Consider the following 27753-nt stretch of genomic DNA (forward strand, 5'->3'; position numbering starts at 1 on the left):
GGGGCAGTGGGGAATCTGCTCGGATCGGGAGAGTCACGCACGTGGGAATAAAACAAACTCCGGCCCCAAAGGCTGCCCCTGGGGGGGCTCCCCCTGCCCTTAGTGGGACGGGGGGGCCTGCGTACCTCCAGGCCGTGCCCAGGGGCAGGTGCTCTGCGGGAAGAGCGAGCCCGGGCCCCTCGGGGCGTTGTGCCGGCCGGAGGAGGAGGGGGGGTTTCCCCAACCGCCTCCGGGCACCGCCCGCCCGCAGCCCCCGAGTCCCCCTGCGGCCGCCCCAAACCACCCTTCCCGCCATGCCCCGCGGTCGACATTTTTGCATATCCCCGCCCCTCCCTCTTGTCACCCACTCCGCCGCGGCGTCCAGTGCAGCTCGACCAATGGGAGCGCGCTCTGCCCACCTCCTTCCCCCAGCAACAGGCTCTCCGGATGGGCGGAGCCTCAGGGGCTCCGCCTCCGAACTCTCATGAATAATGCACGAAGGGGGCGTGGCGGCGGCGGAGGCCCCGGCGGCCCAGGCGCGGAGGGGGAGACGGTCCCAAGATGGCGGCGCTGCAGGCGGAGCGAGGGTACGGGCTGTCCTGCGGCCGGCTGGGCCGCGGCACCCGCGTCTCCGTCTTCCACGTGAAGCTGACGGAGAGCGCCCTGCGCGCCTTCGAGAGCTACCAGGCGTGTAAGGTGAGGGGCGGGGGGGCGCGGCACGGCCCCGGCACGAGGCCTTTGGCCGGAGCCCGGCTGTGGAGCGGTGGGCTGGGGGGGGCTGTGGTTTGGGGGGGGGCTCGGCTCCGTGCGGGGCTGGGTTTGATTTCGGGGCCCGGTCTGATTTCGAGGCCGGTTCCCGGTTTGAAGGCCGTGGGGTGGGGGGTGGGGGTTGGCTGTGCCCTTCTCTTACATCTCAGACTTCGGGGGGGGTCCTGGCTTCCCCATGCGGGCGGCGTTGGGATGGGGTAACCCTGCGCTTCCATTGGGGGGGGGGGATTCCTGTCCTCCGGAAAGCCTCGGGGGGTCAGGAGGCGTCGTGTGCCCGCTGGGGAGCCGGGGGGAGGAGAGGGGTGCCGGGGCTGAGCTGTCCGTCCCCCCCCACGTAAATGGCCGTGGAGTGACGGGGGGGGGCGGCGTCCCTCCTCCTCCTCCTCCTCTTCAATGACCGCGGAGCCGCTCCCCCTCCCCCCGGCTACGTGACACCGGGCAGCGCAGGTCCCCCTCCCCCCATAGATGTGGGAGCTGTGGGGTGTCATCCCCCCCACCCCTGTTTCGTGTCTTTCGGGTCCCCCCCCCCCAACCCCGGCTCGTGCTGGGGCCGCGCGTCGCCGTTCCCCGCTGTCTCTGCTGAGCCCCCCCCATCACGGTCCCAGCTCTGTCCTCCCATCCTCTCGCGTTCTTTTCCCCCTTTTCCCCGCATCTCAGTGCCGCCCTTCACCTTCCCAGCAGCCGGAACCCACCGCGCTGCCGGCTCTGTAGGATAAGCCATATGTTGTCACAACACTATTTTTAATTTCGGGTGTGGGTTACATCACAGCCCCGTGTTGGGCAATCAGCCGTGCGAGGACGGACGTAATTACTGTTCCAAGGTTTATCAACTCGTCTTTTAATGAGCTCTTATCGGCGTTATGAGAAGGCAGTGGCGATAGAAGGGGCCTTGGATAGGATGAGGGTTTCAGTTATTTTTCTCTTTAAAATTAACAATGTATATACGTTAAAAATGAAAGGAATGAGGCCTGTGTATTGGGAAGGTCTTTTCCTTTGGGGGAGGGTGAGTAGGAAGGCTCCGGGCAGCTGCGCTCAGTATTTTGGGAAGCTATTCTGGGTCGCGGCGCCGTGAATAGTGGTGTTTATTTTCCAAATGCAGTTCGGTGGCCATCGGCCACTAATGAACTTTGCTTCCTTCCCCGCCACCCAAAGGAGCAGCAGCCGGAGCTGCCGAGCAGGGAGGGACAGCAGTGCTGTTTGTGCAGTGAATAAGGCGGCAATGAGTGGCCGTGAGCACAGGCACTGCGTCGGCCCGCTGAGTTTCCCCACTGATGGGGCAGCGGTGCTGGCACACCTGGGGCGGCTGCAGCTCCTCTGTGATTGAATTTTGGTAAAATGGAAAAAAAATTGCTGGTGGTGTCGTGCTGTACGGCTGGCAGCCCCACGGCCAGCAGTGCTCGGTGCTCCTGCAGCTCCGTGTGTGCAGCCTGGCCCTGCAGCAGGGCGGTGTGCTGCTGTGATGCCTGCAGACAGGGCAACGGCTTCGTTTGGTTGAGTTGTTCTCGGCCTAAGAATGAAGTGTTGGGCTGCATAATCCCAAAGCGATCGCCCCGTCGGGTCTGCTGCTTTGGGTTACAGCACTTGTGTTCCTTTAGTGGAGCTGCGGGGCGATGGAGAGCGGCGTTCATCCCTTTTGGCTGCTGGGATCTGCTGGGTTTCTGTCTCTGGCTGCAGTGCAGGGTGCTGTGCTTGCATGGAAGGAGCAGAACCCGCATCACCTGCTCACACCTCTCAGCAGTCTCTGCCTGCTGGGCTCTGCAGTTGAAGGATGAGCATTTGTAACGTGTCCCAGGCCAGCCTGTGTGCTGGTGTGATGGAGCCAGCCTTGTCCAGCAGCCTAAAACAACGCTCAGCTCTCCAAGGAATGCGCTCTGCCTTGGCTCGCCTGCCTCAGCCGCGCACTGGATGGTCTGGGCACTGCTGGGCCTCCCTGTGCAGCTTCTGTCCCCTCTGCTCCGCCAGGCCAAGCAGCTGGGGTCTGCTGTGCCCCTGCCCTGCTTTCTTCCCGCAGCCTTTGCCCTGGGTCTCCCCCTTCCCGCTCTGTGACAGCTGTGGTGTGACCCCATCAATGCACCTGGGTGCCCCCAGCACACAGTGCTCATCCTTTGCTTTTTGCCCCCGACTTCTGTCAGCATCCCAGCAGTTCTGGGTGGGTGGGTTTGAGCTGAGCACCGCGCTCAGACCCGTGTGCCATCGCAGCCGTCAGCGCTGGGGCCACGCAGAGCTGATGACTATTCCTGGAACTTCCCCGGTGGGAATTTCCCATATTTATCAGAAAATGGCTGTGGTTTTAGGAGCAGCGCTCGCTCAGCAGGTTGCATTCTGATCAAAAAGTGACGTGAGCGCAGCCGTGCGCCTCTCTCCGTGTCCCCAGCGCTGCAAGCTGAGTCCTGGTGAGCTTTGGCAGGTGCACAGATACTCAGTGGGGGCTGAGCTGAGCTGACCCCAGCTCTGCCCCACGCTCTGAACCCGCTGTTGGATCTGTGGTCTGCTGCTGGGGCTCCCCGCGTCCCCTTCCTTCCCCGCAGGATGGTGTGGCAGAAGCTGTTTCCCAAAGGGCTGAGCAGATCCTTTGCAGCCTCTGGTGCTGAAATAACTCCTCCAGAGCTGGGTTTCAGGCTGCTGCGCTTAAAGCCCAAACTACGAAATGAAGGGTCTGTAGAGCAGAGCATCGCGGGTGTCAGAAAGAGAGCGCTGCTCCTTGTGAATCAGAGCTCGCTGAGTTATCTCCGGCTTTCTGCATCATCCCTCTTCTCCCATAACCTGTTTTTTCCTGTCCTGTTAACTCACTGATGCTGTCGTCCGTCAGAATTGAAGCTGTTACGACATCGGGAACATGAGACGGTGACATGAGCGAGTGAATCAGCCCGGAGGAGGCTGGGGAAGGGAGCTGTGCCGCAGCTCAGCCATCAGCAGAAATGGGCCGAGCTCAGCGCTGACCCACAGCTCCCAGCTGAGGGATGGGATGGGGAGAGGCTTCCCATCCTCCCGAGGAATGTTTTGGCCCCCGGTGGTTTCCTTTCAATTATTTAGGGCAGCTTTTTCCTCTCGACCATGCAGCGCTTGGCTCTGCTCAAATTATAGATTCATCTCTATAGTTTTCAAATTGCACGGGGAAGAACCGTCTGTAATTTACATCCAAAGTGACGTACAGTTGCTATGGGATTCGGTGGCAAATTAGAAACCAATTATGCTTTTTTTTTTGTACCAGTGGCAGCAGGCTGCAGCAGTAGTTCTAATTGGTGACGTGCCAAAGGAAGATAGAAACTTTGGGGCAGAATCCCTGGGCCTGAGTGCTTTCTTTCCCCTTTACTTTTTTTTGGTCACGTTCTGTTTTTTATCTGCACCTTAAAAGGATGGCATTCATCAGAGAGACTCAGTTTGGCCTTTTGGTAACTTTCTGCTTTCTAATAATTCCGGGGGGAGCAAACTTGACGTCGAACCCCTTTGGTTTCTATGAAGCTGTTTTTTTAAGGCATGTCACAGGAGCGTTTTGGCGCTCGGATCACTGGATCCCACAGCTGGGCCAGGTGGTCGCCTGCTTTGTCCAGCAGGACTCGACCTGCGCTGCCTTTCAGCTTGCTTTCTCACTGGTTTCGTACTGAGCTGAACCAGCAGTGGGAAAGCAGGCTGCATTTCTATGGCAGCCTCGCGTTTTCGCAGGGCCCGCTGCTGAGCCGCGCGCTCAGGACTCGGCTGCGGGGCCGTGGGGCAGCACGGAGCGCCCCGTCCTGTTCTGTGGGTTGTGTCAGAGCTGCTTGGCGCGGCGCAGGGCTGTTGAAATCGCTCGCTTTGCGCTGTGCTGCCTGCCGGGGGGGCGGGAGGGGGGGTTTGCTTGGAAAAGCATGGAGGTCTCAGTGCTGAATGCACCCATGGGCTCCCAAGCTTGCCGCCCCCCGATCCACGGCAGCTCAGTGCTGTCTGTAACTTCAGAGTGTGAACTCGCAAAGCGTCTCCAAATCCCCGGTGTTTGTGCGTGTTGAAAAATGGGAAGAGACAGCTTGCATGCGTCACTCCCGTGCTCGTTTGTGCCAGCTAATCCACGGGAGGAGAATAGGTTTTGGCTGACGGGGTGGTTTTGCTGCTCGTGCACAATGGGGCGCTGGGACGGCGGGGCTGGAGGTGGGGTGGGCGCACGGCTGCTGTGTGACACAACAGCCAGGGGGAGACGGGATCCCGCCGAGCAATGGGGGCGAATGCTGGTTGCGGAGGAGCCTTGATCTGAAGGGAGCTTCTTTTCTGATGAAAAGAAACGCCTGGTAACGTTGGCTACGCTGATATTCCACACGCAGGCATCGCCAGCGCTGCGCTCCTGCGCCTGACCTAGATGCATGATCCAGGAAAGGAGCTTGGATTTGCTGATAAGAAGAGTTTTCTGTAGTGGCTCAGGCATTGCTTAGAAACCTCCAGTGTACACAAGGCGACTTGTGCCCTCCATGGTAACCCAGGGCTGCCTTCTGACTTCATTTTCTGAAGCCCCTCCGCAGCGCGTGTTGCACCCGCCTCCCTGCCCTGCTCCAGCCAGAAGGCAGTCTGGAAAAGCACAGCTCCGTGCACTCGGTCCCTCCTTTCTTTACATTGGACCAGTGCCTCTTTAATTTAAAGAAACCGGCAGTTGTTTAACTCAAAAAGAGGTCACCGAGTGCAGGGGTGCTGCGAGGCGGCACCGGTGACCCTGCTTGCTTTGCTTTGTGCCGGAGAAACTCTTCTCCTGAAGCCTCCCTGGAAACCAGGAGCCCTTTGGTCCCTCGGTGCCACCAGCACCAGGTGAAGCACATGAGCCAGCTGTGTTCCTTCCTAGCCTGGCGGGATGGAAGGAATGGTCTGCGTCCCTGTGCCCAAAGGATCCATATTTTTCTCAAACCAAAGTGGAAGACTCTAATTGAATCTTTCTTTATATTCTTACTCACCGAGGGCCCGTTCTGCGATGGGCTGCGATCAATACGTGATGTGCCAGTTGTGGTTATTTGAATCATGTTTCCACATTTCAGTGTCTAGACTGGCTGTTTGTGTGTGCTGTGCTCTACCTTTCCAGCTCCGGCGCTGATTTCAGTTGTTTTTGGCTCCTGGTTTCTATGAGAAAGTGAAGCAGGCCGTGTTGCTGTCTTCCACGGTCCCTACAAAGAGGAGAATGCAGGATCTGGTAGAGCATACTTTGCTTTATAAGCTCTGTGCCACTGCTTTGCTCTCTCCTTGAGAACCCCCACGGATGCACCAGGCTGTGCCATGCAGTGACCGCAGGGCAGAGCCTGCAGGTGCACCTCTGTGGTTCCTCTGCAGGAAGAACGTGCAGTGGGCAACAAAACCTGCAATAAATGCTCACTGTAGGACTTAAAAACCTGATAATCCTCATAGATAAGGGCATTTTGGGGGGTCGAAGCAGCCTTTAATGGACTGCAGTTTGTGTGGTTTGCAGTGAGTGGCTCTCCTGCGCGTGCAGGTGTTTGGCTTGTGGTCCCGAGCCTGAGAGCTCAGCCTGGGGCTGAGCTGGGCTGTGTGTGTTCGCTTCGGAGAGCGGAGCTCCTGCTGTGCAGTGACGTGAGTTATGGATAGATGGGTGAAAGAAATCGTGTTCGCAGCTTGTAATTAACTGCTGCGGCTCGCTGCCGTGAAATGTCAAAGGCTTAAGTGCCTCTGAGCCAGGAGCGGCACGCGGAGCACCGGGCTGTGCGTCCCTGCGCCCTCACCAAGGCGGCCCTGCAGCCCCGGCCCTGCTGTGCTGTGGCACCCGGGGGTCGGGATGGGGTGGAGGGGGGAAGCCAGCTGTCCCAGCCTGGGAGCACAGACCTGAGCACCGGGCACGCAGTGCAGCACGGCCCAGCGCAGAGCCGGGAGCGATGGGAGCTGTGCTGGGCGCAGCCTTGGGGCTCTGCTCCGCTCGGCCCTGCTGGCAGCACCGGGTTGTGCTCTGAGCTTTGAGGTGCACTGGGGGAATGCTGGCAGCACCCGCTGGGGCTTCCAACCGCAACTGCGACCTCTGCTCTGCCCGCCTGCAGAATCAAGGACTTCTGCTCCCGTAAACGGTTTCTTAAGCAGTGCATAGGAGCTCGGCCGGCCGGTTTCTTTTGTGGAGCGCAGTGTGTTGCACGGGGCTCCCTGGGTGCATTGCTGCAGCTCCTCGTCCACATCCCAGAAGGAAGCAGGGGAGGAGGATGCAGCCGTGCACTGAGCACAGCCCGGAGCACAGCGGTGGCTCTGCAGCACACGGCTCTGCTCTGGCAATGCTTTCATCTCGAGAAATGTAGCAACGGGAAGGGGGAAGTAATAAAAGGGAAAGCAAGGCACGCTTGCCCTTTATAAAAGTAAATGGGATATCTTAAATCTGTTTCAAATACGCACTTCAGTTGACGTGGAATGTAATGGTGATTAAAACCAATCGCAAACGTTTTTTTTTCCGGAGCGTGATTTGGAAATGGTTATGAATGTAACAAAGGCTTTGTTCCCGATCCACGGGGAAGGCACACGAAGTGCTGCTCCCTGCCTTGCCGTGCAGAACGCTTCCTCTGCTGCCCTGCGCTGTGACAGCGTGTGCCCGCGTTGCCATCTGTGCCATCGCCCTGCAGGTGAGGGGTGTCGTGGCTTCAGTCTCTGGTTGGTTGGCAGCAGCACTGCTGTGTTTTCGCTGCTCTTATCTGAATATTTTTTTTTCCGTGCTTGTTTTTGGAATTGGTCGTAACTTGAGCCTTCACAGCCCTCCTAGAGGGGAGCGAAGAAACGTTGGATTTCTTACTTTATTCTCCTGGTTTTTAGGGGTTGATTTTGCCAGTTCAGAAGAGTATGCTCTTTCTTTCACTGTTTGTCACTTTATTTTTGGAGCAGGTTTGTTCCCAACCACCCTGGCAGTGCAAACAGAAGCGCAGCTGAAACAGAGCAGGTTCTGTGCCTCCGTAGCACAGGGAGCACCTCCAGCCTGCGGCCCCGGCTGCCCCTGCACCCGTATGCCAGGAGGATGAGGGGCTGCACCACCGTGGGTTTGTCAATGCTTGCAGCTGGAGACCTTGGGGTTAGAATCCCTCTGGTGGAAAAACTGTCCTTTGTGAGTGCTTTATTGCTTGTTCTGCCACGGATCAGAGGATGGTTGGGATTGGTAGGGTCCTTGATGATTGTAGAACCATGGAGTGGTTGGGTTGGAAGGGTCCTCGACCATCACAAAACCGTACAATCACAGTGTGGTTGGGTTGGAAGGGACCTTACTGAGCCCCAGCCCTACTCCTGCCCATGGGGTGGGTGGCCTCCCCAGTTGAGGCTGCCCAGGGCCCATCCATGGCTGGCTGCAGCTCTGTGAGGAATGTCTGAAGTTTGAAGAAGAATTTGGGCTCAGCAGTAGTGATGCTTCGCTCCGAGAGTCAATGGGGTGCAGCTGGGCACGAGGAGCAGGCCGGTCTGGGCTTGTTTTCCCTTGTTTTCCTGCACTCAGCAGTGCTGGGTGAGATCTGTCCCAAACCAGTGAGTCAATCTGAGCCCTCAACTGCCTTTCTATATTTTCTCTCGCAAGAAAATCAGCAAAGCCACGTGGCAGATAAGGATCACCCTGGTGCTTCAGAAACTCGCCTAAGCCGTCACTGTGCGCATCTCCAAGTGAATCAGCCCGGTGTCTGAGTACATCCGAAAATAAACGACACTTTCATAAGCAGAGCACTGGGTTGGAAGCGCTGTGTTTTCCGTGGCAGATTGCAGTGGAGGGCAGCTCGTTACAGGGCGGCCTCGGGGCAGCGTTGTTCATTAACCAGCAGCCATCACTGTTTGCCCCACGCGATAAGCGCTGCCGTCACAGCGGCCCTTCGGAGAGAGCTGCTCCTCTTTATGGCTCCTTGCTGCCAGGTGGGGTTCTGCACTGCAGGGCTGCTTGCAATCACTGAAGCCGACTCTTCCTTCTGTTCCTCGCAGCCTGGCAGCGCTGCGCTCGGTGCAGAGGTCGCACAGCGGTGCGATGCTCGCAGTGCGGCTCACAGGGCAGCGCATCCCTCCGTCTCCAGGCAGCTCTCAGCCTCTCTTTCAGTGGCGTAATGGGGTTTTGGTTTCTCGTTATGCAAAGCAGCACAGGTGTCTGCCAGCAGATCCCCTGCTCTCAGAAGCGGAGTGCCAGCAGCCCTCCTGCCGTACCCACGCACTCTCAGAAGCGGAGGCTGACCCTGCACGCACAGCTGTGTCCATGCCGTGGGATGGAGCTCCACGGTTGGCATCCGCTGGCTCTCATAGAGCCACAGAGTTGAAGGAATATTGGAAATATCTTAAAATACTTGTTTTTAGCGGTGCTCTCGCTGGCTGTGCCCATGCAATGTATTTCTGAGGCTGCGATGCTCAGCAGAACTCGTTGTGTAGCTCAGGGCTGCCCCTCTTCCTTCCTCTCAGGCAGGCTTGGAGCTGGCCGACCATCTTGGAATACTTTGGCGTTCTGGAATAAATGGCATTTAAACAAATTCTTACTTTTCAGTATAGCTTCAAGGTTGGGCTTTTTAAACTTTGCCTTCGCTGATGTCTCAAAGCTTTCCAGAAGGGTGAGTTAAATTGTTGGCCCATCCTTAACGTGCTGCTCATTCTTCCTTTGTGCCTTTCCTGCTGTTCTGAAGGCTGTGTGCAGTGCGGGGCCGAGCTGTGCTCTGTGACACAGGCCTGGGGAGGTGGCAGTGCTTTCCTTTGGATGTCCAGAAGCTTTTTGCCTCCTTCTCAGATCTGCCCATGCCTGCAGACTGAGCAAGCAGCCAGCCGGCCTCCTGCAAGAGGCACAGAAATAATCTTTCATGGCATCTCCTGCAAGGGGACGGCTCCTGCAGTGTAAGGAGCAGGAAATCAAATGCCCTGCAATGACTCTTGGCTCACACAGCTGTTAAGTAAAATCTTCAGGGAGAGCAGAGCTGCTGTTCACCTTTTGCAGAGTTGGGAATTGAGGATGATTCAGTTTCCTGCTGCCAGCTGTTTTGGTTGGGTTTTCTTTCAGCCCTTTCCCAACTGAACGAGATCATCTGATGGCTCCAGTAAGACTCTGCAGCAGAGGCTGGCAGGGCTGGCATTGCAGCCGGGCTGGGGGCTGTGCAGGGCCGGAGCTGCGCGGTGCTCGGTGGCCGCGGGACGCAGTGCTGTAGTGGCTCCTCTGCACGATGCTGTTCCTTGTTGAAAGCAGCACTTCAGAACACGGATGTGCAGGGTTTGCTTTCCTGTGCCCACGCTCAGAAACACTGATATTTGCCTTTCTGTTTTCCTGTCTGGGCTGTTGGAAGCGGAGCTGCGCCGCTGGAGCCCACCGAAGTTCCGTGTTGGTATTTCTGTTGGAATCCTTTTCTCCCAGCTGAACAGTGACCTCAGGGTTCTTAGAAAGGACCGTTTTTAGGGCTGTGTTCGTTTGACATTAAAATGCCTTTTCCCAGAGCTCCATTTCAACAGCTCGTGAGTGACAATGGGACCCATTTCTAGTTCTGCACTCAGTCTTTCGCCACGAATTTGCCAACGCAGCGCTATCTTTGTGCGGGCGCTTTGGGAAGTGCTGTTTCGACTTGCTGAGTGCTTTCCCAACTTTATCTGCTACTTCTGCTCTGGGGCACAGCGACGAGAGCCTTCCTGGAAGAGCAGCAGTGCCCCACGGCTGCAGCACTGCGCTGCAGTAAAGGGAACTTCTCTCTTTTGGAGAGACACGTCGGTTGTATTGGAGAGCTGGGTCACCACGTGGGAGCAGCTTGCTGCATTCTGGTAGCTCTTCTGCAGCAGCTGTATGTTCAGTTGAGGATAGCTGTTTGATTACCACCCTGCTGCCATCAGCTGTGCTCTGTGTGGAAAATTGCATGGGGATGCAAATGCTCTTTTCCCCTCTGATCTGTGCACCTCTGGAGAGGTGGGAGTTGGCCATCCGCCTCCCGGCAGCACAGCGACGCTGGGTGCCCCATGTCGTTAGCAGTGAAATAGGTGGGAGGTTGTAATGATTGCAGTGCTGATAATGATCCTCGGCGCTTTGATGGTTGCCTCTCGTCAGCCCTAACGAGCAGCTCTCTCCCCGAGCGCCTGGGAGAGCAGTGAGGAGACAGCAGGGGAGGAGCAGTGCTGCTGGGATGTGTGTCCCACCAGGGCAGCTCTATCTGGAGCCCAGGGGTGAGTCAGGAGCTCAGCGTCCCATCGAGGCCCATTGCTCACAGTGTGTATTTCCTTTTGGTGCAGATAGGTGCTGCTTTCCTGCTCCAACCCGATGAAGAACCTTTTTGAGGTTCTCTGCATGGCCCAGCTCGTTTGTCTGGAAACACAAAGCTTGCATTTTCTCTGGGGACGGCCCATTGCATCCCAGTTGTCCATTTAGGAGTTACTGGAGGGCGCTTTTCTGTGCCTCCCTGCCTTTGTTCCGTGCAGCTGCTTGCTGAGCTGGAGCACTCGCTGGGGGAAGCCTTTGGTTGCTGCAGCCATGCAGCGTGCAGACCATGCCTGGCTGTTTGCATGGAAACTGCTCACAGCACTGCAGAAATGGGGGGTTCCACTGCTGGCAAGCAGAGCGAGCTGCAGGCAAAAATGCTTCTAATTACTTCTCAAAGGAATTGGGCCTCTTTAATTTCTTTCTGAAAGACAACTGCCTAAATGGCACGGACACGTAGCTCTTCTTTTGGATGGCAAAGCGCTGCAGTGCAGCCATGTGCTGCGCCCCACGGAGCTGTGCGTGCAGGGAGCTGGGATTCCCTTGTGGTGTTCGCCATGGGGTCTGGCAGCCACGCAGTGCTGTGGGGCAGTGCTGTGGGGCATTGCCTCGGGGAGCAACGCTCAGCTGTTGGGCTTTGGGTCCCAAACTGCTCTGGATGGGTCCCGTGCTGCTTGTGAGCCCGGTGAGCTCTGGGCTGAGGAAGCAGAGCCGTCCCAGTGTGCGTGAGAGCCGCCCATGGCCAGCTCTGCTCTGTGCCTGCGGGCTGACATCTCAGTGACAGCAGTTTAATTGCGTTGTGCTGTGCTGATGCAGGCTGTTGTGCATGTAGGGCTGAGTTCCTGCTTTACATCTCGGGCACAAAACGATTCCATTTGGCTACAGATGTGTGATGTAATCACAGCCCTCTCTCACCAGACCCTGGCGCAGAGCTGGTTTTGGTGCCGCACGGCATGGAAGCACTGAGATCCCTCTGTGCTCTCCACTCCTCCTAGGCTTGGTGCAGTGGCTCTGCACACAACATGCTGTCTGTCTTATAGGAGCACTCGTGGCTTCTGAACCTTTTGAACCCAAAAAGTTCAAACCACTGAGGAAGTGACGCCGGCGTTGCGCAGCATCGCTCAACCACAGGCGAGGAAGGCAGCGGCGCTCTGCAGCCCGGCCATGGGGACATGGAGACGTCCGGCCTGGAGCTTTGGCTGACATCAGAGATCTTTATCACCTTGTCATCAGTTGCACCGCATTGTGCTCCTGTCTGGAGGTGCTTTGTGGTCTGCACCTGTTTGTGACTTTAGGAAAAACGTGGTTTGTAATGCGTGTGTCTCCAGGTGGGGACGTGCATCCAAGGGAGCTGGAGCCCTGAGCGCCCAGGCACGAGGTTCCTCCATTTCTGTGGGATGGAGTCCCATTGCCACCGGATTCCCGAGGCGTTCCTTGCATTTGAGCAGCAAATCCAGTCTGTGAAAAGGTCTGGGAGGCTTTGTAGTTCAGGTTTACAAAGAGCAGCCCGGCGGTGGGAGTTTGTTACTCTCACATCTCAGCAGACTCCTTGCAGCTGGGATTGAACCGCAGGGAGACAGCGTGGTTCTGTGAGTGATAGATGTGATGTAAAGAGGGAATATTCAGGAGGCTTTTCTCTGGTAGGAGGTAAATGCAAGCCTTGAGGAAGTGGAATGTCCTGGGAGAAGCCCTTTGTCTCTGAGGTGTGTTCAGAGGGGTTTATTTCCACCGGGGTCGGTATTTCTGGCTGCTCCTAATGATCCCCTGGTCTCGGTGTGCGCCAGGAGCTGCCTCTGCTTGCTTTGGTTTTGGTGGCACTTCTCAGAGCATTCAAAACAACAGAAACAAACGTGTAGAACAGAAAGGAGTGACTGCTCTGCACACCTCAGCACGGCTTGGTTTGCTCAGCACCCCTCGGGTGGGCGCTGTGCCCCTGCTTCCCTCTGCGCCCAGCTGGGCTCCGTGGCCGCTCTGTTTATTGGTCTTCCTGGTACTAACTTGAAATGTTTGCATGAAGCTTCGTGTTCTGAAAACCGTTCCCTTGTTCCAAAATAAACAGAGGTGAGCTCTCGTTTGCTCTGTTTGCTCCCTGACATCGGAGGAAATGGACAAATGCACTGGTACTAAGTATAGGCCAGCACTTCCCGTGCAGTGCTGCCTCCAGTACAAATTCCAGTCAGTGCAGAACAGAACTTCTCGAAACAGAGTATTCTTTAATCGTCTGTGTTTCCCTGAAGAAATGGGAGGTGCCCAGCTGCCTGCTTGGCCCCAGGACTGCAGTGCCACGTGCATCCCGTGCCTGGAGCCGTGCCTCTTGCACATGTCAGCTTGTGCCAGCTTGAGAGCAGCGTGCTGGGCCTTTGGGGCCAGGTGCTCCCTTTTGGGTTTAACCTCATGCCTTCAGGAGCAGCACTGCATGCTGGGCTGTGTTTGCAGCCTCACTGCAGCCATGCAGCAGGAGCACAGAGTGCATTGTGCAGTGCAGAGTGCGGCCAGGTGCTCCGTGAGCTCCATCGCGGGCTGTGAGCAGGCAGGAGGCTGTGCAGCACATTGCAGGACTGCCTGCAGTGCAGCAGGTTCTGTGCTTCCTGCTGCTGTCTGCATTGGTACCACCAAGCTGTGCTGGGTCGGGGCAGCGTCAGTGCAGCCACGTGCAGCAGTTGGGTGTCCTGAGTGCTGCTCCTGAGTGGAGCAGTGGGGAGGCAGCTGCAGGCAGGAGGGCACAGGGGTGCACGTTTCCCTTATGGGAAGGTGGGAGGAAGATGGATGTTTTTTTCTTAGATCCGTTCTAGGAAATGGCAACCAGTGCTCCGGGAGTTACAGCAGTAAAGCAGAGCTGAAGTTTGCTCCTTAACTTGCAGGAACGCTCATTTAATTTCTTTTTCTTTAACTGAGCCCATACAAAGATTAGGGAATGTGTAAATTCTGTAACTAGAGCTGATCATGGAACAGTGTGTGGTTGCTCTCAGTGCCACATTCTTTTACGTCCGCGCTCCGTGTTTCTATTCCACTTAAGTAATCCTCCAGAATTAATTGCAGGCCTTCCCCGATCTGTAATTAGCTCTACAAGATCATTTTTCAGGCTTTTTGGCACCCAGATTTCCTATGGTGCATTGATTCGTGCACAGTCTGTGCTGCAGGAGGACCGAGGAGCTGCGCCTGCCTGAGCTTGGAGCAGCAGAGGGGCTGCAGCTGGGAGGAGCAGGCAGGCTGCTGGGCAGAGCAGCAGAGCCTCCGTTTGCCTCCCCATCCAATTGCCAGCATTCTGCTGGAAGAAGTTCACTTTGTGCATTCTCTGAGCTGCCATAAATTTTCCCCTCAAATACTCCCTGTTTAACTCAAAACTTGCATAAGCACTGAGGACACGCAGCGCTCTGCTCTGCGCCGGAGGGAGCCGTGTTGCAGCATCCCTTTCTCTGGAGGTCAGTGGCTGAGAGCAGTGCTTGGAGCTGATGGCATCGTGCTCTCATCCTTTCTCTGCTTCTGCTGCTCCTGCATTTTCTCTCTGTATTTCTGAGCCTTGTTCTTTAAAGAAAAAAAAAGCATAGGTGGAAAATCCAGCTGATTCGTTCGACAGCGGCTGTCTGAGCCTTGTGCTTCTCTAATTCTTCTTTCATTTGTTTTTGTAGGATACTGTGACTTCAAAACCGGTAATCCAGTTTCAAGGAAGCCAAGGGGTAAGTCAGCCCAGGGGCCGCCTGGGGAAGCGCGCGCCGGTTTTGCTTTTGCAGTGATGTGAGCAATCTTTGTCTGTCTGTCCCACTCTGTCTGTCCAACTCCGTCCTGCTCCTGCACACACTCTGAGTTCCTTATGTGGAGGCTGTGCAGCTCAGAGCTGCTCCAGGTCAGAGCCGATGCTGCTTACTGTGCAGGAGCTCTATAAGCTTGCAGCAGGGCCGGGGCTGGACGGACTCCCAGGTGCCTTCCAACCTGGGCCATGCTGTGGTTTGAAAAAGTGATTTGTCTACTTTTTAGATACAGAAAAGCCTGCATTAACTTCAGGTGCTCAACGTAAGGAGAGGGAATGTAAGGTTTGTTTTCAGAACGTGAAGGCAGCTGTGAATAAGAGGTGCTTTTGTGGTGGCCCAGTGGAAGTTTCAGATGTGCTTGAGCTACGCAGGCATTGAAGTCAGGCTGTCCCTCCTTGCTCGTGTGTCAGCCAGGTGGGGCTCCAGCAGAACACGGTGTGGGAGAGCTGCAGGTGAGTGACCAACCTGTGTGCCATTGGGGGAGCAGGCAGCTCAGGTCTGTGTCTGCCTCTTCCTGCACAGCTGCCTGAGCTCTGCCCATCCTCCTCTTTCCTTCGTCTTCCTCGAAGGCAGCATTGTGGTGAAATCAGTGAGAGCAGCTGACACAGCCCCACTGCTGGGATGGGAAGCGTGCCGTGAAGCTGGGCAGTGCTGGGAATGGGGCGTCCAGAGGGGGGGTGAGTGAAAACAGCACCAAAAAAATGGGGATGGAGTCCCTGAGCCCCCTGCTCACAGAGCAGCACCTCGCTACTGCCCCAGCTCCTCGTCAGCAGGTGAATTAATTGTCACAGAGAGGCCAAAAGTAGAGCTCAGCTCTGCGCTTCACTTGGGGCTGTCAGGAAGGCCCTTTGTCCCCACGTTATGATTTTTATAGTGCTGATGGGGAGCTGGCAGCTGTGTCACCATCTGGCTCTTAGCAGAGTGCCTGCCTGCATCAGGGCTGTGCCCTGCTCGTGGGGCTGGCAGTGGGGCTCGAGGCGCTTCCCACCTATGGGAAGATAACAGCATCGATGGAATACGTTCTCAAGTTCTCAAATTCAGCTGATTGCATTAAAACGTTTCCATTTGTGGAAGTACCTTGTGCAGGTTGGGGAGGGCTCTGCCCCTCCAGCTGTGTGCCCAGGAGGGGAGTCCCCAGCATGGGACAGACACAGACTGCGGGAGCGCATCCAGAAGAGGGCTGCAAAAAGGATCCAGGGGGGGCAGGCAGCTCGGTGAGGAGGGCTGAAGGTGTTTCTGTTTTGGTAAAAGCCCACAGAGGGATGAGGTTGGTCAGATCTGCAGGTGCTTACGTGGGGGGAAGCAGAGGAGGGGGCACAGAAAGCCTCCGGTGACGCGGGTGCTCCTGCAGGCTGCTGGGCACGGCTCAGCCCGACGTGAGCGGAAAATGTGACGTTTCCCTTCTTTCTTGGGATGAAGTCGTGTTGGTATAAATAGAGGAAGGTGAAATCGCCATTCAGAATGAGCTGTACACAGATGAATATTACTTGAAAGAAGAAACGCGAGTCACATCTGTGCCGAGCTATTTTTAAGCGCCCATGGTTACTGCTGTACGACTGCACCAAAATTAGGGCTCCCTCCACGCCGTCACCGTGCTGCTGTGGTGGCTCGAGAAACCCTTCTGCTCCAGCTAAAAATAATTCCTCGATAACGGCCGCTTTGCATACGCTGCTCATCTCTGTGCCCAGGCAGCTCTCGCAGATCTGCAGAAGCACCACCAGGGCAGCAGCAGCCGTTCCTGCAGCAGTGCCACAGTTTGCATTGCTTTGCAAACATGCAGGCTTTGCTTTGCAAACATGCAGCCCCGTTTGCTCCTCTTGGCCGTGGGCTCAGCGTGCAGAGCACCCAGAGCTGTGTTTGCTCCCAGCTGCCTGCTGGGGGTAGAAGGGTTTGTTGTCCCCGCTGTAGTCAGGGCTGGGTGCTGTGGGGCAGGTAGGGGCTGGGTGCTCACAGCACTGAGCAGCTCACTGGGTCCATCCCTGCTCCCTGAGCGCACATAAATACAGATCAGTCTGCATCATGCACTGCAGCACCAGAGGGGAGCGGATCTCCCCTTTGTGGATCTGTATTTGAGGCCTCAGTTTGCAGAGCAGAGCCATGGGAGGAGCGCCGTGCAGGTGCTGCTGAGCACACTTGATGCTTGATTAAATATTTAATTTAGCAGCCACGTCACAGCACTGCGAGCCGTGAAATCTCGCTGTGGAATTATAATCCCTCAAAAAAGAGGCAGCACCGGTGCTGCCTGGTGCTCCAGCCTGTGCTGTGCTTAGTGCTGGATCACTAAGTCTAAAGAGACAGGTCTCCAGTGTTTTAAATTGAACATAAACAGGGATTGCAAGTCTGTTTTAAGCCTGAATTGATAGAATTGGGTCAGATTCCTAGAAAAAGATGACTGTGGGCTCTGCTTTGGAGGGCAGCGAGCCACCAGTTCCTACCTCTGTTCTGCTTTCCACTCACCTCTCCATCCCTGCCTCCTCTCCTACCCTCTCACTGCTGCACCGTGACTTGAATCCTGCTTGCAGCTTCTCCCCAGCCTGTGCTTTGCAATCTCCTGCACAGTACTCCACCTGCTTTCCTTGGGTTGGATCCCAGAATGGCTCAGAGCACGCTCATTGCCAAAAAATGGGCTTTTGTGGCAGTGGGGGTGAGCCCAGTTTTTCTCCATCCTCACAGCACATCGCGATTCCCAGGCCGGACCGGCCGACCGAGGTGCGGACTTTCACCTTCTATCTTTCCAACATTGGCAAGGACAGCCCCCAGGGCAGCTTTGACTGCATCCAGCAGTATGTATCCAGGTGAGTGATGCACCAAAAGCAACCCAGCCGTTTCTTAGCTTGTATTTTGTAGAATTGTTTCCTTAACAAACTTGAACAAAACATGGAGTGTTTTTTGAGGTTGGAGAACTTTGCAATCTGTTTGCGTGCGCATTGGGGTAAGCAGAAGAGTCAGGCTTATCTCTCTGCACCCCCCTGTTGCTCCTTAGCACAGCTTCAGCTGTCTGCAGCCGTGGGAGCATCCTCTGCACTGCTTTTCTTTTGCAGCAACGGCAACATCCACCTGGATTGCCTGGGGAGCATACAGGACAAGATCACTGTGTGTGCCACGGACGACTCGTACCAGAAGGCGCGGCAGAGCATGGCGCAGGCGGAGGAGGAGACGCGCAGCCGGAGTGCCATCGTCATTAAGCCTGGGGGCAGATATGTGGGTAAGCAGCACCTGGATGTGGGGGGTGTCCTTGCTGAGGTTGTGCTCCTGTTCGTTTTGCTGCCAGTGACCGAGGTTGAATGTCTTCCACCAACGCCTGGTGGTGTCGTTGGTGTGTCTGGTGAATGGCAGTGCTGGCCTCCTTGCACTGTGACTTCTTGATGGTTTCCATCTCCGCTCGAACCTCTGGCTCTGCGGTCACCCCGGTGTGGCTCTGTCACCAAGCAGTGGTGCAGCACACTGATGCTATCGTGGTCGTCAGCCAGGAGGCCCAATTAGAGCTGCTGGCTGCAGCCTCGGAGGAGCCACCTTATGGTGCCAGCAAAGGGAGAAATCTCTACAGAGGGAATTAAAGTGTGGTGAGTTATCAGTGAGCTCCAGAAGGAGCCTGCGGAGACTGATGGGAGCTGCTCCCTGCTTAACTTCAGCCTGGCCACAAAGTCAGGTCTGTGTGGTCAGCTGTGAGCAGAGCCCAGCTCCACCAGGCCCAGGGGTCTGCAGCCTGCCCCTCTGCAGGGGATGTCTGTGCTGAGTGTGGTGTGTTGCAGCAAGCAGAGCTGACCCTGACTCATTGTTTTATCCGCCAAGTGCTCAAAACTGAGAAATCAGATAGTAATCAGGAAGGAAATGCATTGATTTCCTGTAGACGAGAGGGCTGTTTTGTTTAGCTTATATCTGAGGACGTTACAGTAAGTGGCTGAAGTCGGGCTCAGAAGATTCTCAGAGCAGATTGCTTCCCAGAGGGATGCAGCCCAACTTGCCTTAAAAAATGACAGCTGGAAAGGAGGGCAGTTTACCTGAAACATCAAAACAGGGCAACAGGGAGAGCAGGAGGGGAGAGCAGGAGGGCAGCGTGGGTGCGAAGTGGTGCTTGGTGCATGCAGGCAGTGTGTGGAGGGGGCTGTGCCTATTTGTGCACTGACTGTGTCTGTGTGCACTGCAGTGCGTCCATCCACACGCGATGCTGGACGTGACGCAGTGCTCTGGCCTCAGTTTCTTCTCCCCCCGTTGCTGCCCGTGCTGGCGGCAGCCCCAAGTGGAGATGTCACAATATGTTTTTGCCGTTCACAACCTGGCAGTGAGGGGAGCTGTAGAAGGTTTGTAAATGTTCCCATAGCCCACAGCTGGCGGCGAGGCCCTGCTGACCGCTGGGATGTTTGACGTGGGAGCAGAGCTTCCCCCTCCTCCTGCACAGCCCCACTGCCGCTGGGTTGGACTTCTCTGCATCAGCGTAACAGCGAGCCAGGAAATGGGGACTCGGTTATGCAATCTGCATGTCAGTAAAACAAACAGTGCAGACAGTCACCAGCACCTCCAGATGACTCAGTTGAAAGCATTGCTTCCTAGCAGCGCAGCATTGCCACGCGGAGATAAAGCTCCCGGCTCGCTGCGATAAATGCTGGACGTTGTTTGTCCCAAGGAAGGTCACTTTCCTGAACCAAAGTGCTGTTTCTGCATCCCCACTTTTGTGACCTTGGAACCCTTGCATTTGTTTTGATTTGCTCTTTCTGCCCTTGGTGGCGGGAGCCTGGCCCTGTGACCCGTTCTGTGTTCACAACAGGGGCATTCTCTGAGTTCCGTGCTCTGGTCAGTGCTGTGGGACCTGCGAGGATTCCAGTTCAAGTTGGTTTTTCAATAGGAATGGGAAAAATGAATTCTTGTGTCATGCTGTAAGAAAGCAGGAGCTGCATCTGGGATGGAGCTGAGCTGGGCTGCTGCGAAACGCGGCTGGAGGCAGAGCTGCCGAGTAGCAGAGTTCTTCTATGGGAACAGTCAGCACTAATGAATAGGGAAATGTGTCAGCGTTAGACCCCATTCACGTGGCCGTGCGGCAGAGAGGAGGTGGACCTGGCCCCATAAAGTTCCTATTGTTCTAAAGCAGAAACATCTGCTGGAGCCGCGCTTCTGCTGAGCTCAGCAGCAGGGAGCCGCTGACCGGCTCTGCTCCTTCCACTCCTCCTTTCGACTCCTCTACATAATAATGCCAAACTTTCCTCCTCCTGGGGAGGGAAAAGTGGTGGGATTAACCACGGGGGTACTCACAGTCGGGATAAATGCAGAGCTGGCAGACAAAGGGAGCTTTATGTGAGCTCGTGGCCAGGAGTGCTCCGGTCTCTGGAGCCTGGTGCTGCTGCTGGCTGCGAGTTTGTCGCAAATGGTGCGGCTCACAGGGCGCCACTGGTGGTGCTGAGCTGAGGGGCTGCGTGTCCTTCGGTGTCACCTGGGGGGCTTCATAGCGTGTGATGAACTCCATGTTCGCGTTGACAAACCACTGGCCTTTGCGAGCTGACTGCTGCAGTTCACTGTTCTCGTCTCATTTTAGGCAAAAAGGTTCAGGTGCGTAAGCCTGCGCCAGGAGCTTCCGATGCCGTTCCCTCCAGGAAGCGCCCAACGCCAGTCAACCTTGCCAGTGCAATAAAGAGAGGCAATAGCGCCATTTCTCAGAGGCCCTTCAAAGATAGGGTTGTGCACTTACTGGCACTAAAGCCTTATAAGAAACCTGAACTTATTCTCAGATTGCAGAAGGATGGACTTTCTCAGCAGGACAAGGATTTGCTGGACAACCTTCTGCAGCAGGTTTGTACTCAGATGGAGGCGTCTCCTTAGGTAAAGAGAAACCTCTCCTCAGGAGGGCACTGAATTCTGCTTGGGTGTGAATGCGTGCTGTGCAGCTCAGTTGCTTAAGGGGCACGCAGGTTGGCAGCGGGGGGAGATCCTGACAGAGGCTCTCAGTGTGATGGGAATTGCTGTAACCTATAAATCTGCTCCACTGGTCTTTATTAACGCAGCCACACAGCGGTGTGAGGCGTTTTCCATGTGAAGGAAGGACGTGTCCCTCCGTGCTGAGCTTTGTGTTGCTCCGTGCTTTTCCTGCTCAGCACTGCCCCTGGTTAGGTGTGCAGATCGTGCAGCTTCTTGCTAACCATATTATTTGTATGCCAAGTGGCAAAGCTGTCTCCTGGCTGAATCAGTCCTCAGCACTTTGAGTCATGGTGAAGGTGCCATTTTAGGAATTGCAGTAAACACCTTTCTTGCTCTGGCAGTACCAGACACACCACGGCTATTACCTAAATGCTGCAGCTGCCCTCTTCTGTGTCAGATTGTTTTCATTTCACTCCTTTCCATAGCTGAGATGCACAGCTGACGAGGGGTTCGTTTGCCCTGGGCACAGAGCAGGTCGCTGGGAGTGGCTCCTGCTGCCACAGCTCACTCCCTCCCTACGTTTTAATCCCACAGCCCTTCATTTTCCAGCAGCTCTACAATGCTTTTGCACAGCCTGCCAAGTGCTGGGAGCACATTTAACAGCACTGTCTTTGGTGCTCATCTCCTGGTGATGCTCAGCAGCCCCCAGCAGGTGGTGATGAGCCTGGCTGTGGCTGCAGGTCGCCCCAGTGGAGCTCAGTGCTGGCTTTGCTGCAGCACATGGCCTGTAGGCTCTCCTCCTCCCAGGGCCACCAGTGGCACCGACTAGCTAAAATACGAGGAGTGACAAGCTGCACCTTGGCAACGTGTCTGACTGCATCTAGGTGTGGGCTTCTTTGTGCTCACCCATCATTGCAGGACTCTGTGTTCCTCCTGATGGCCTTTTTGCCTCATTTTGCAAGGTTTCTATTTTTGAGAGGCGTGGGGTGGAGCTTGCAGAGCCCGGCGCAGCAGAATGGGAGGCAGCAGCTCCGGCTGTGTGCAGAGCAGCACAGAGCTGCATCCGCTGCAGAACAGCCCTGCAAGCACTGCCTGCCTTTGCTTTCTGTGCAGGACTTGTTTGCTGGGCTCTCTCAATGCAAAGCACAGTTCCAGCCTTCTTGCCTGTTGGCTCAGGGTGTTGGAAAGCTGACAACTGAAGGGGAAAGCAGTGCTGGCCATGTGAAGCCAGAGCTGCGCTTTTTATTTTTCACTTATCAGGAGCGCTTGGCTCTATTTGGTTTTCCAGCTTTTTGCTTTTAATACCAGGTCAAAATCTTCCCGAAGGCCAACAAGCGAGATTAGCAGCATCTTTCTAATTAAAACTTCCCACTCCCTCACCTGCTTTTCTGAGGTTATTTCATGGCTGTGCAGGTAACAAACTCCCAGGTGCCGCCACTGAGTGCAGCCGGAGCGCAGCAGACCTGCAGCAGTGAATGAGAGCAGCTCGCAGTGCTGGGCTGCAGGCTGGGAGGTGGGCTGCTGCCCTCTGCTCTATGGCAGAACCACAGAGCCCTTGGCCTCGGGAAGGGGAGGCCTCTGAGATGATCTGATCCAACCACCGCTGGGCTCAGGGTCCCTTTCTACATCCATGGAGGGCTTTGCTCTCTTTCTGGTCTCGGCGCTCTGCAGCCTCCCACAGAGGGCTGGCTCACACAGAGCAGCATCAGTGCGTGTTCAGTCCTTGGTTTGTGCTGTCGTCGTGTTTTTCAGACAGCAGCAAGAGGTTAAATTTTCAGTCGTGCTGTGGAAAGACTGATGAAAGTGGGATAACTCGCAGCAAGCTGTTTCCATTCTAACACAATGCTGCCAGTTCCAGCGCTGCTTCCTATCCACGTAGGCACCATGCAGTTCTGCGGGGAAGAGAAACACAATGGGCTTGGATCAAGTGTCACAGAGCTGCTCGTGCTCTTCAAGTGCTCTGAAGTTGCAGCACGGGATTTGGGCACGATGATTTACGTAAAACCCCACGTTGTAAGCTGGGAATCACAAGCTTTGCTGTTCTCTCCCTAAAGCAGTCCTCAGGAAAGTTCTCCTCCATAGAGGGACCCGACCTGCAGTGTGATCTCCCTGCTGCATCCCACCTGCAGGGGATTCTCTGTGCTGCCCCTCCAGACGGAGCTCTGTCTGCTGCTGGGCTGGCGTGGCAGTCAGAGGTTCCCTCCTGCAGCCTTCCTCTCCTCACCCTGTGCTGGTTCAGCTGCTGCGAGCTCCTCTTCCTGCTGGGTTGGCTTCCAAGGACTGCTGCCAACTGATGCTGGACTGTTCCAGCCCATCCAGGCTGAATAATCTGCTTAAGTCCAACTTGTTCCTCAGTCCGTTCCATCACACTGATAAGGCAAAAGAAAAGCAGAGTAAATCTACAAAATTTGGGAGTGGTTTTTATGGTGTCCCCTTGTTCTGGTGCCCCTTCCAACCGCTGAGTGCTGAGAGCTTTGCCTGCGTCTTTTACATCTCTTTTGCTCCAGCAAGTGAGAAATTGAAATTCTAACAGTTTTATGCCAATTACTTTTTGTTGCAGGTGGCAAATCTGAGTGCCAAGGACAGCACTTTCACACTGAAAGACTGTGTCTACAAAGAGGTGCAGAAGGACTGGCCTGGCTATTCTGAAGGAGACCAGCAGCTGCTGAAGAGGATTCTTGTCCGGTAATTATTCCCTCTTCTGTGATATCTGCAGCTTGAGAACGCTGGGCCAGGTTGGTAGCTATAAACTGGGGAGACTCAGCAGAGCTGTGAGCATTTGACATTTAATGTTAAGTAAATCTGTTCTCCAGATGAAGCTGGATAACCTTGAGAATAGCAGAAGTGGGCACAGTCTTCAGTTCCAAGGCTGCCTGCTGCCGTGATTGAAACTCAGAGCTTACCTGGATGGGGTAAAGAGCTGCTGCTGTTAGAGCTTCATGGTGGCTTAAAACACTGGAGTGAGGCCAGCGTGTCCAGGGCAGCTCCATTGAAACTCCTTTCTTTTTGTCCATATCTCCTGGTACAGGACTTCCTGTGCTGTGTTTGCTCAGGGCTGCAGAGAACCAGCAGAGCTCTGCGTCCCTGCGCTCTGCTCCTGCGGCAGCCCTGAGCTCTTTGTTTGGAGAAGTGCTGCTTAATTTCTGCATTGTTCTTCAGGTGCTTTGCTGTGTTTTTCTCCCTCCGTTTTCCTGTGTTGGAAATTCTTTTAGTGTCGGTCGCGTCCCATGTGAGATGTGGCTGCAGAAGCACCAAAGCACTTCTGTAGCACCCCTACAACACGGCTGGTTGTCCTTCTGCCCATCAGCTGTGCTCTGTGCTGACCAAGAGCTGCCTGAATCCAACCCCTGATGGTGATGCAGGTGATGGCGTTGTCCCATCACTTGCTATTTGTCCTCAGGTGAAGCCTCCCAGTCCAGAAGCTGTGAGCTGGCAGGCAGCAGGGATGGGTCTGCAGCTCCCAGATCCCAGCACAACTCTGTGTTTATCTGTGTGCTCCATGGGTTTTTGATGTGTTTATCCCACCTACTTTTTGTCACACAGATAGATGCTGCACCTGAGTTGTTGCTGAGGCAGAACTTCGACCCAAAGTGCAATAAATTAAGCAGAGCATGCACTGTTTGAGTGGTTTCCATGCTTTGAAAGCACAGCTGGCTTGGAGGTGAGACTTTGTCACACCATCTTGCGCTCCAGGTGCTTCAGCATGCTAAAGAGAAACCAAACTGATGCAAATGGTGTCCATGTTGAGTTGTAATAAAATGGGAAAACTCAGCTGCCGTGCAGTCTGTGTGGCTTTCAGCAAAGGTAATTTCTCCCTGTAGAAGGCAGTATTTGCTGCTTTTGTCTGGAACTGTGGCGTTCTGTTATGCGAGGGCCTAAAAATAGAGCTTGGGAAGGATGCATTGCACTGTGCAAACAAAGCCCTGCACAGGTAGTGAGGCTGCAGAGTGGAAAAAACACGTCGGGCTGCGGGCAGGAGGAAAACATGGGCAGAAGGGAGCTGTGCATCCAGCTCTGCTGGTAATGGACACATGGAGAATGGGGAGAGCTGCACCCAGCTCCTCCTGACGTCGTTTTTCCACCCTTTCACCAGTGCACAGAGGTGCTCTGCCGCTGTCAGAGCAGAGCTGTCTTTCATTTGCTTCTTGGAAATCCCTAATTAACGTGTTGGGAGATGATGGGATTTCTCCATCTGGTCGGGAGACATCCAAAGAGCTGCCATGCTGTGCAGGGTGTGGAATTGCGCTGCTCCCCATCCTGTCTTCAGTCTGCCAGTGCTTTTCTAGGTTGATTTGTGCCTTTTGAGATGGTCCTAAATAAGATTGGGCAGAGCAGTGCAGGGCTGCTCTGGAAGGGTAGATAACAGCAGGACGAGGGGAGATGGTTTTAAGATGAAGGAGGGAAGACTGAGGTTGGATATCGGGGGGAAGTTCTTTATGAAGAGGGTGGTGAGGTGCTGGAACAGCTGCCCAGAGAGGCTGTGGATGCCCCGTCCATCCTTGGAGGTGTTTGAGGCCAGGTTGGATGGGGCCCTGGGCAGCCTGGGCTGCTGTGAAGTAGGGGGGTTGGAGCTTTGTGATCCTGGAGGTCCCTTCCAACCTGGGCCGTTCTGTGGCTGCAGGCACCTGGAGGTTCAGGTTTGAGCAGGGCAGGCTTGAATGCATTTTAAAGACCTGGGAACCCAAAGGAGCTGCTGTCAGGGCACCCCCAGCAGTCAGAGCCGTGCGAGGGCACTGTGCTCTGCAGGCAGATCCGAGTGCTGCCCTCTGCCGTGTCGCACAGCGTCTGAGCCCAAATTCTGTTTTTCAGGAAACTCTGCCAGCCCCAGAACAGCAGTGGGTTTCAAGGAGAAGCACCTTCCCTGAGTCCTCCGAAAGACACCGCCAGCTCCAGCTCTCCTCCTCAGGTAGGCACAGCCACCAGCACCCAGCACAGCCACCCAGCACCCAGCACAGCCACCAGCACCCAGCACCCAGCACAGCCACCCAGCACCCAGCACAGCCACCAGCACCCAGCACAGCCACCAGCACCCAGCACAGCCACCCAGCACCCAGCACAGCCACCCAGCACCCAGCACAGCCACCCAGCACCCAGCACAGCCACCCAGTACCCAGCACAGCCACCCAGCACCCAGCACCCAGCACAGCCAGCAGTGGGCACTGCTGCGGGGCCTGAGCTTGTAACTCCTGCACACCTCCACCCATGGGCTGCTCAGTCACTGCTTGTGGGGTTTTTCCCTTAAGTTGGAGTCTAATCCTGGGTTCCTCAGCATCTGCTTCTCCCCTGGCTGCAGGTCTCTGATGGTGTGCTCTCAGCTTTAGTTTAAGGGCTGGATTTTTTAGAAGTGCCTCCATCCCTCTTGGAATTCCAGGGAGAATGTGAGCTTGTGTTTTACTCATTACCAATAATTGACTGGAACGAAGCAGTAATAAGCAGCTCCCAAACACAGCTGAGTTATTAAAAACCTTGACCTTTGCAAGCTAATTGCCGTGACAGCAGGAGCAGGTTGGTCTGCTCTGTGACTTGCTGAGATGCCAGCGCACGGAGCTGTAGGAAGGACATTTTAGCTGGGTCTCCATGCCCGTGAGCTGGGAGGGAGCTGCCTTGGTTGTGTGTGGAGCCGTGTGTCCCACTGCTGAGCCCTGCTGCCTCTGAGCCCTGCTGTTCTCACTCACGCTGCAAAATGCTGCCTTCCTTTCTCTGCTGTGGGTCAGCCCAGACAAGTCGAGTATTTATTCTCCTCCTGCCAATGGAATGTGTAATGCTTACTTGTCTGGACAGACGCACCGGGGATTAGTGGCAGGGAATATTAGCAGGTAAGGAAATTATGTGCTTTCTGGCAGTGAGAGGTAAGCAATTCTCCATTGAGAACAAGAACCACGCAACTTGTTTGCCAAGTGCTCGGTTCCAAATGCACTTTGTTCTGCTGCGGGCGCGTTCCTGGGGAGCAAGGAATGGTCCCCTTCGAGCTGCCTTGGGAAGGGTGGTGCTCTTAGCAGGTGGGCTTTGCTTTGTTCTAAGCTGATTGGAAAGATCACCTGCCTTCTGACTTTGTGTGTTTTGAAAGACACGAAGGTTTGGGGAGGAATTCTTCAGTTCTTGGTTGAACTCTGGGTGGTTGGCTGGTTTGTGTCCAGGATTCTTAATGAAGGAGGGGCAACTGAGCACAGGTTAGTGGTGCTCCCAGCAGTGCCCATTGGGCAGCAGACCGCAGCTGTCACTTTTTGATGCTGGGTGTTAGACAGCTGAAGCTTCCTTTTAGAGAAGGGACGCTCTCCTGCTGGTCCCAGTCTGCAGAGGAGTGGGATTGGGTGGCTTTGTTGGCTGTAGGGAAAGGTAAGGGGAGGGTGGCTGCTGTTGGGTCTGTCTGCTGCTCAGGGAGCTGTGGGCAGTGGGGATGGTTCCTCCTCTGGGAGGTAATGACTGCTGGAACGGTGCTGGAGGCAGAGCTGCAGGGCAGGCAGTGATGCTGCTGAGCCAGTCCGACTGCTGCTGCCCCTGCAGCTCCTGCAGCTCCTGCAGCTCCTGCAGCACAGTCATCCTGATGGGCAGCAGCAGGATCTGTCACTGAGTGCTGTCACTGTGACCCTGCAGCTGGCAAGGAGAAATCGTAACTGGGGGGAAAAGAAGCGAATTGATGGCTCTGGTGCAATGCAGCTGCATGTCCAGCCGTGCTGCTGGGATGGAGCAGAGTTTCCATGTGCAAACAGCCCTGCCTGAGACAGTAAAGAAAGCAATGAAATAGCCAAAAGAAATAGCCCAAACCATCCCTTGCTTTCCGCTGCGCAGAGGTGGACTTTCCATGGGCTCTGAGCAGTGCTGGGCAGTGAGGGGAAACCTGCGTGCTCCCTCTGCTCTGCGGGTAGAGGGATGTTCTGGTCTGGAGCCACGGGGTGTCCTGAGCTGGGAGGACCTGCAAGCATCGCCAGGTCTGGCCCTTAGCTCTGCACAGCGCCACCCAGAGCCTGCCTGCAGGAGATCACTCAGCCTGCTTGAAATGCCTCGTACGGATGCTGCCTCTGTAGGCTGGGAGTCTGTAGCAACTGCTGCTTCCTCGCCTCTTCTGGGAGATGCCCGTCGAGAAGAGGAAGGAGCAGCTGGGAGCCGAGGGCTGCCCTCCTGTGGTGCGCACCAGGCAGGGTTACAGGGGCACAGTGCTCAACAGAACGCAGCCAGAACCCTGAGGGGGGGCACGTGGGGCTGTGCGCGGTGCTGGGGCTTCGGCACGGCTGTGCGCGGCGCCCGTTCTCCTGCAGCCTCCCCTGTTCTGCAGCCCCGCACCCCCCCCTAGCGGTCGCG

The 27753-nt window shown here is 55.6% G+C and overlaps 1 protein-coding gene across 1 annotated transcript in view; it reads left to right on the forward strand.

Annotated features, from left to right (window-relative positions):
- Positions 1 to 500: 500 nt before the first annotated feature.
- The window catches only part of ELL (elongation factor for RNA polymerase II), a 31934-nt gene continuing 4681 nt past the window's right edge, over positions 501 to 27753 (forward strand). Inside the window, exons 1-7 of the mRNA XM_052699792.1 lie at positions 501 to 675; positions 14488 to 14535; positions 17281 to 17402; positions 17649 to 17812; positions 20135 to 20388; positions 23015 to 23139; positions 25264 to 25360. Coding sequence (XP_052555752.1) covers positions 541 to 675; positions 14488 to 14535; positions 17281 to 17402; positions 17649 to 17812; positions 20135 to 20388; positions 23015 to 23139; positions 25264 to 25360 — 945 coding nt within the window. The 5' untranslated portion in view covers positions 501 to 540. The remainder of the gene's footprint in view (positions 676 to 14487; positions 14536 to 17280; positions 17403 to 17648; positions 17813 to 20134; positions 20389 to 23014; positions 23140 to 25263; positions 25361 to 27753) is intronic.

Source organism: Tympanuchus pallidicinctus, unplaced genomic scaffold, assembly GCF_026119805.1.
Source record: "Tympanuchus pallidicinctus isolate F22 unplaced genomic scaffold, pur_lepc_1.0 scaffold38, whole genome shotgun sequence".
Lineage (NCBI taxonomy): Eukaryota > Metazoa > Chordata > Aves > Galliformes > Phasianidae > Tympanuchus > Tympanuchus pallidicinctus.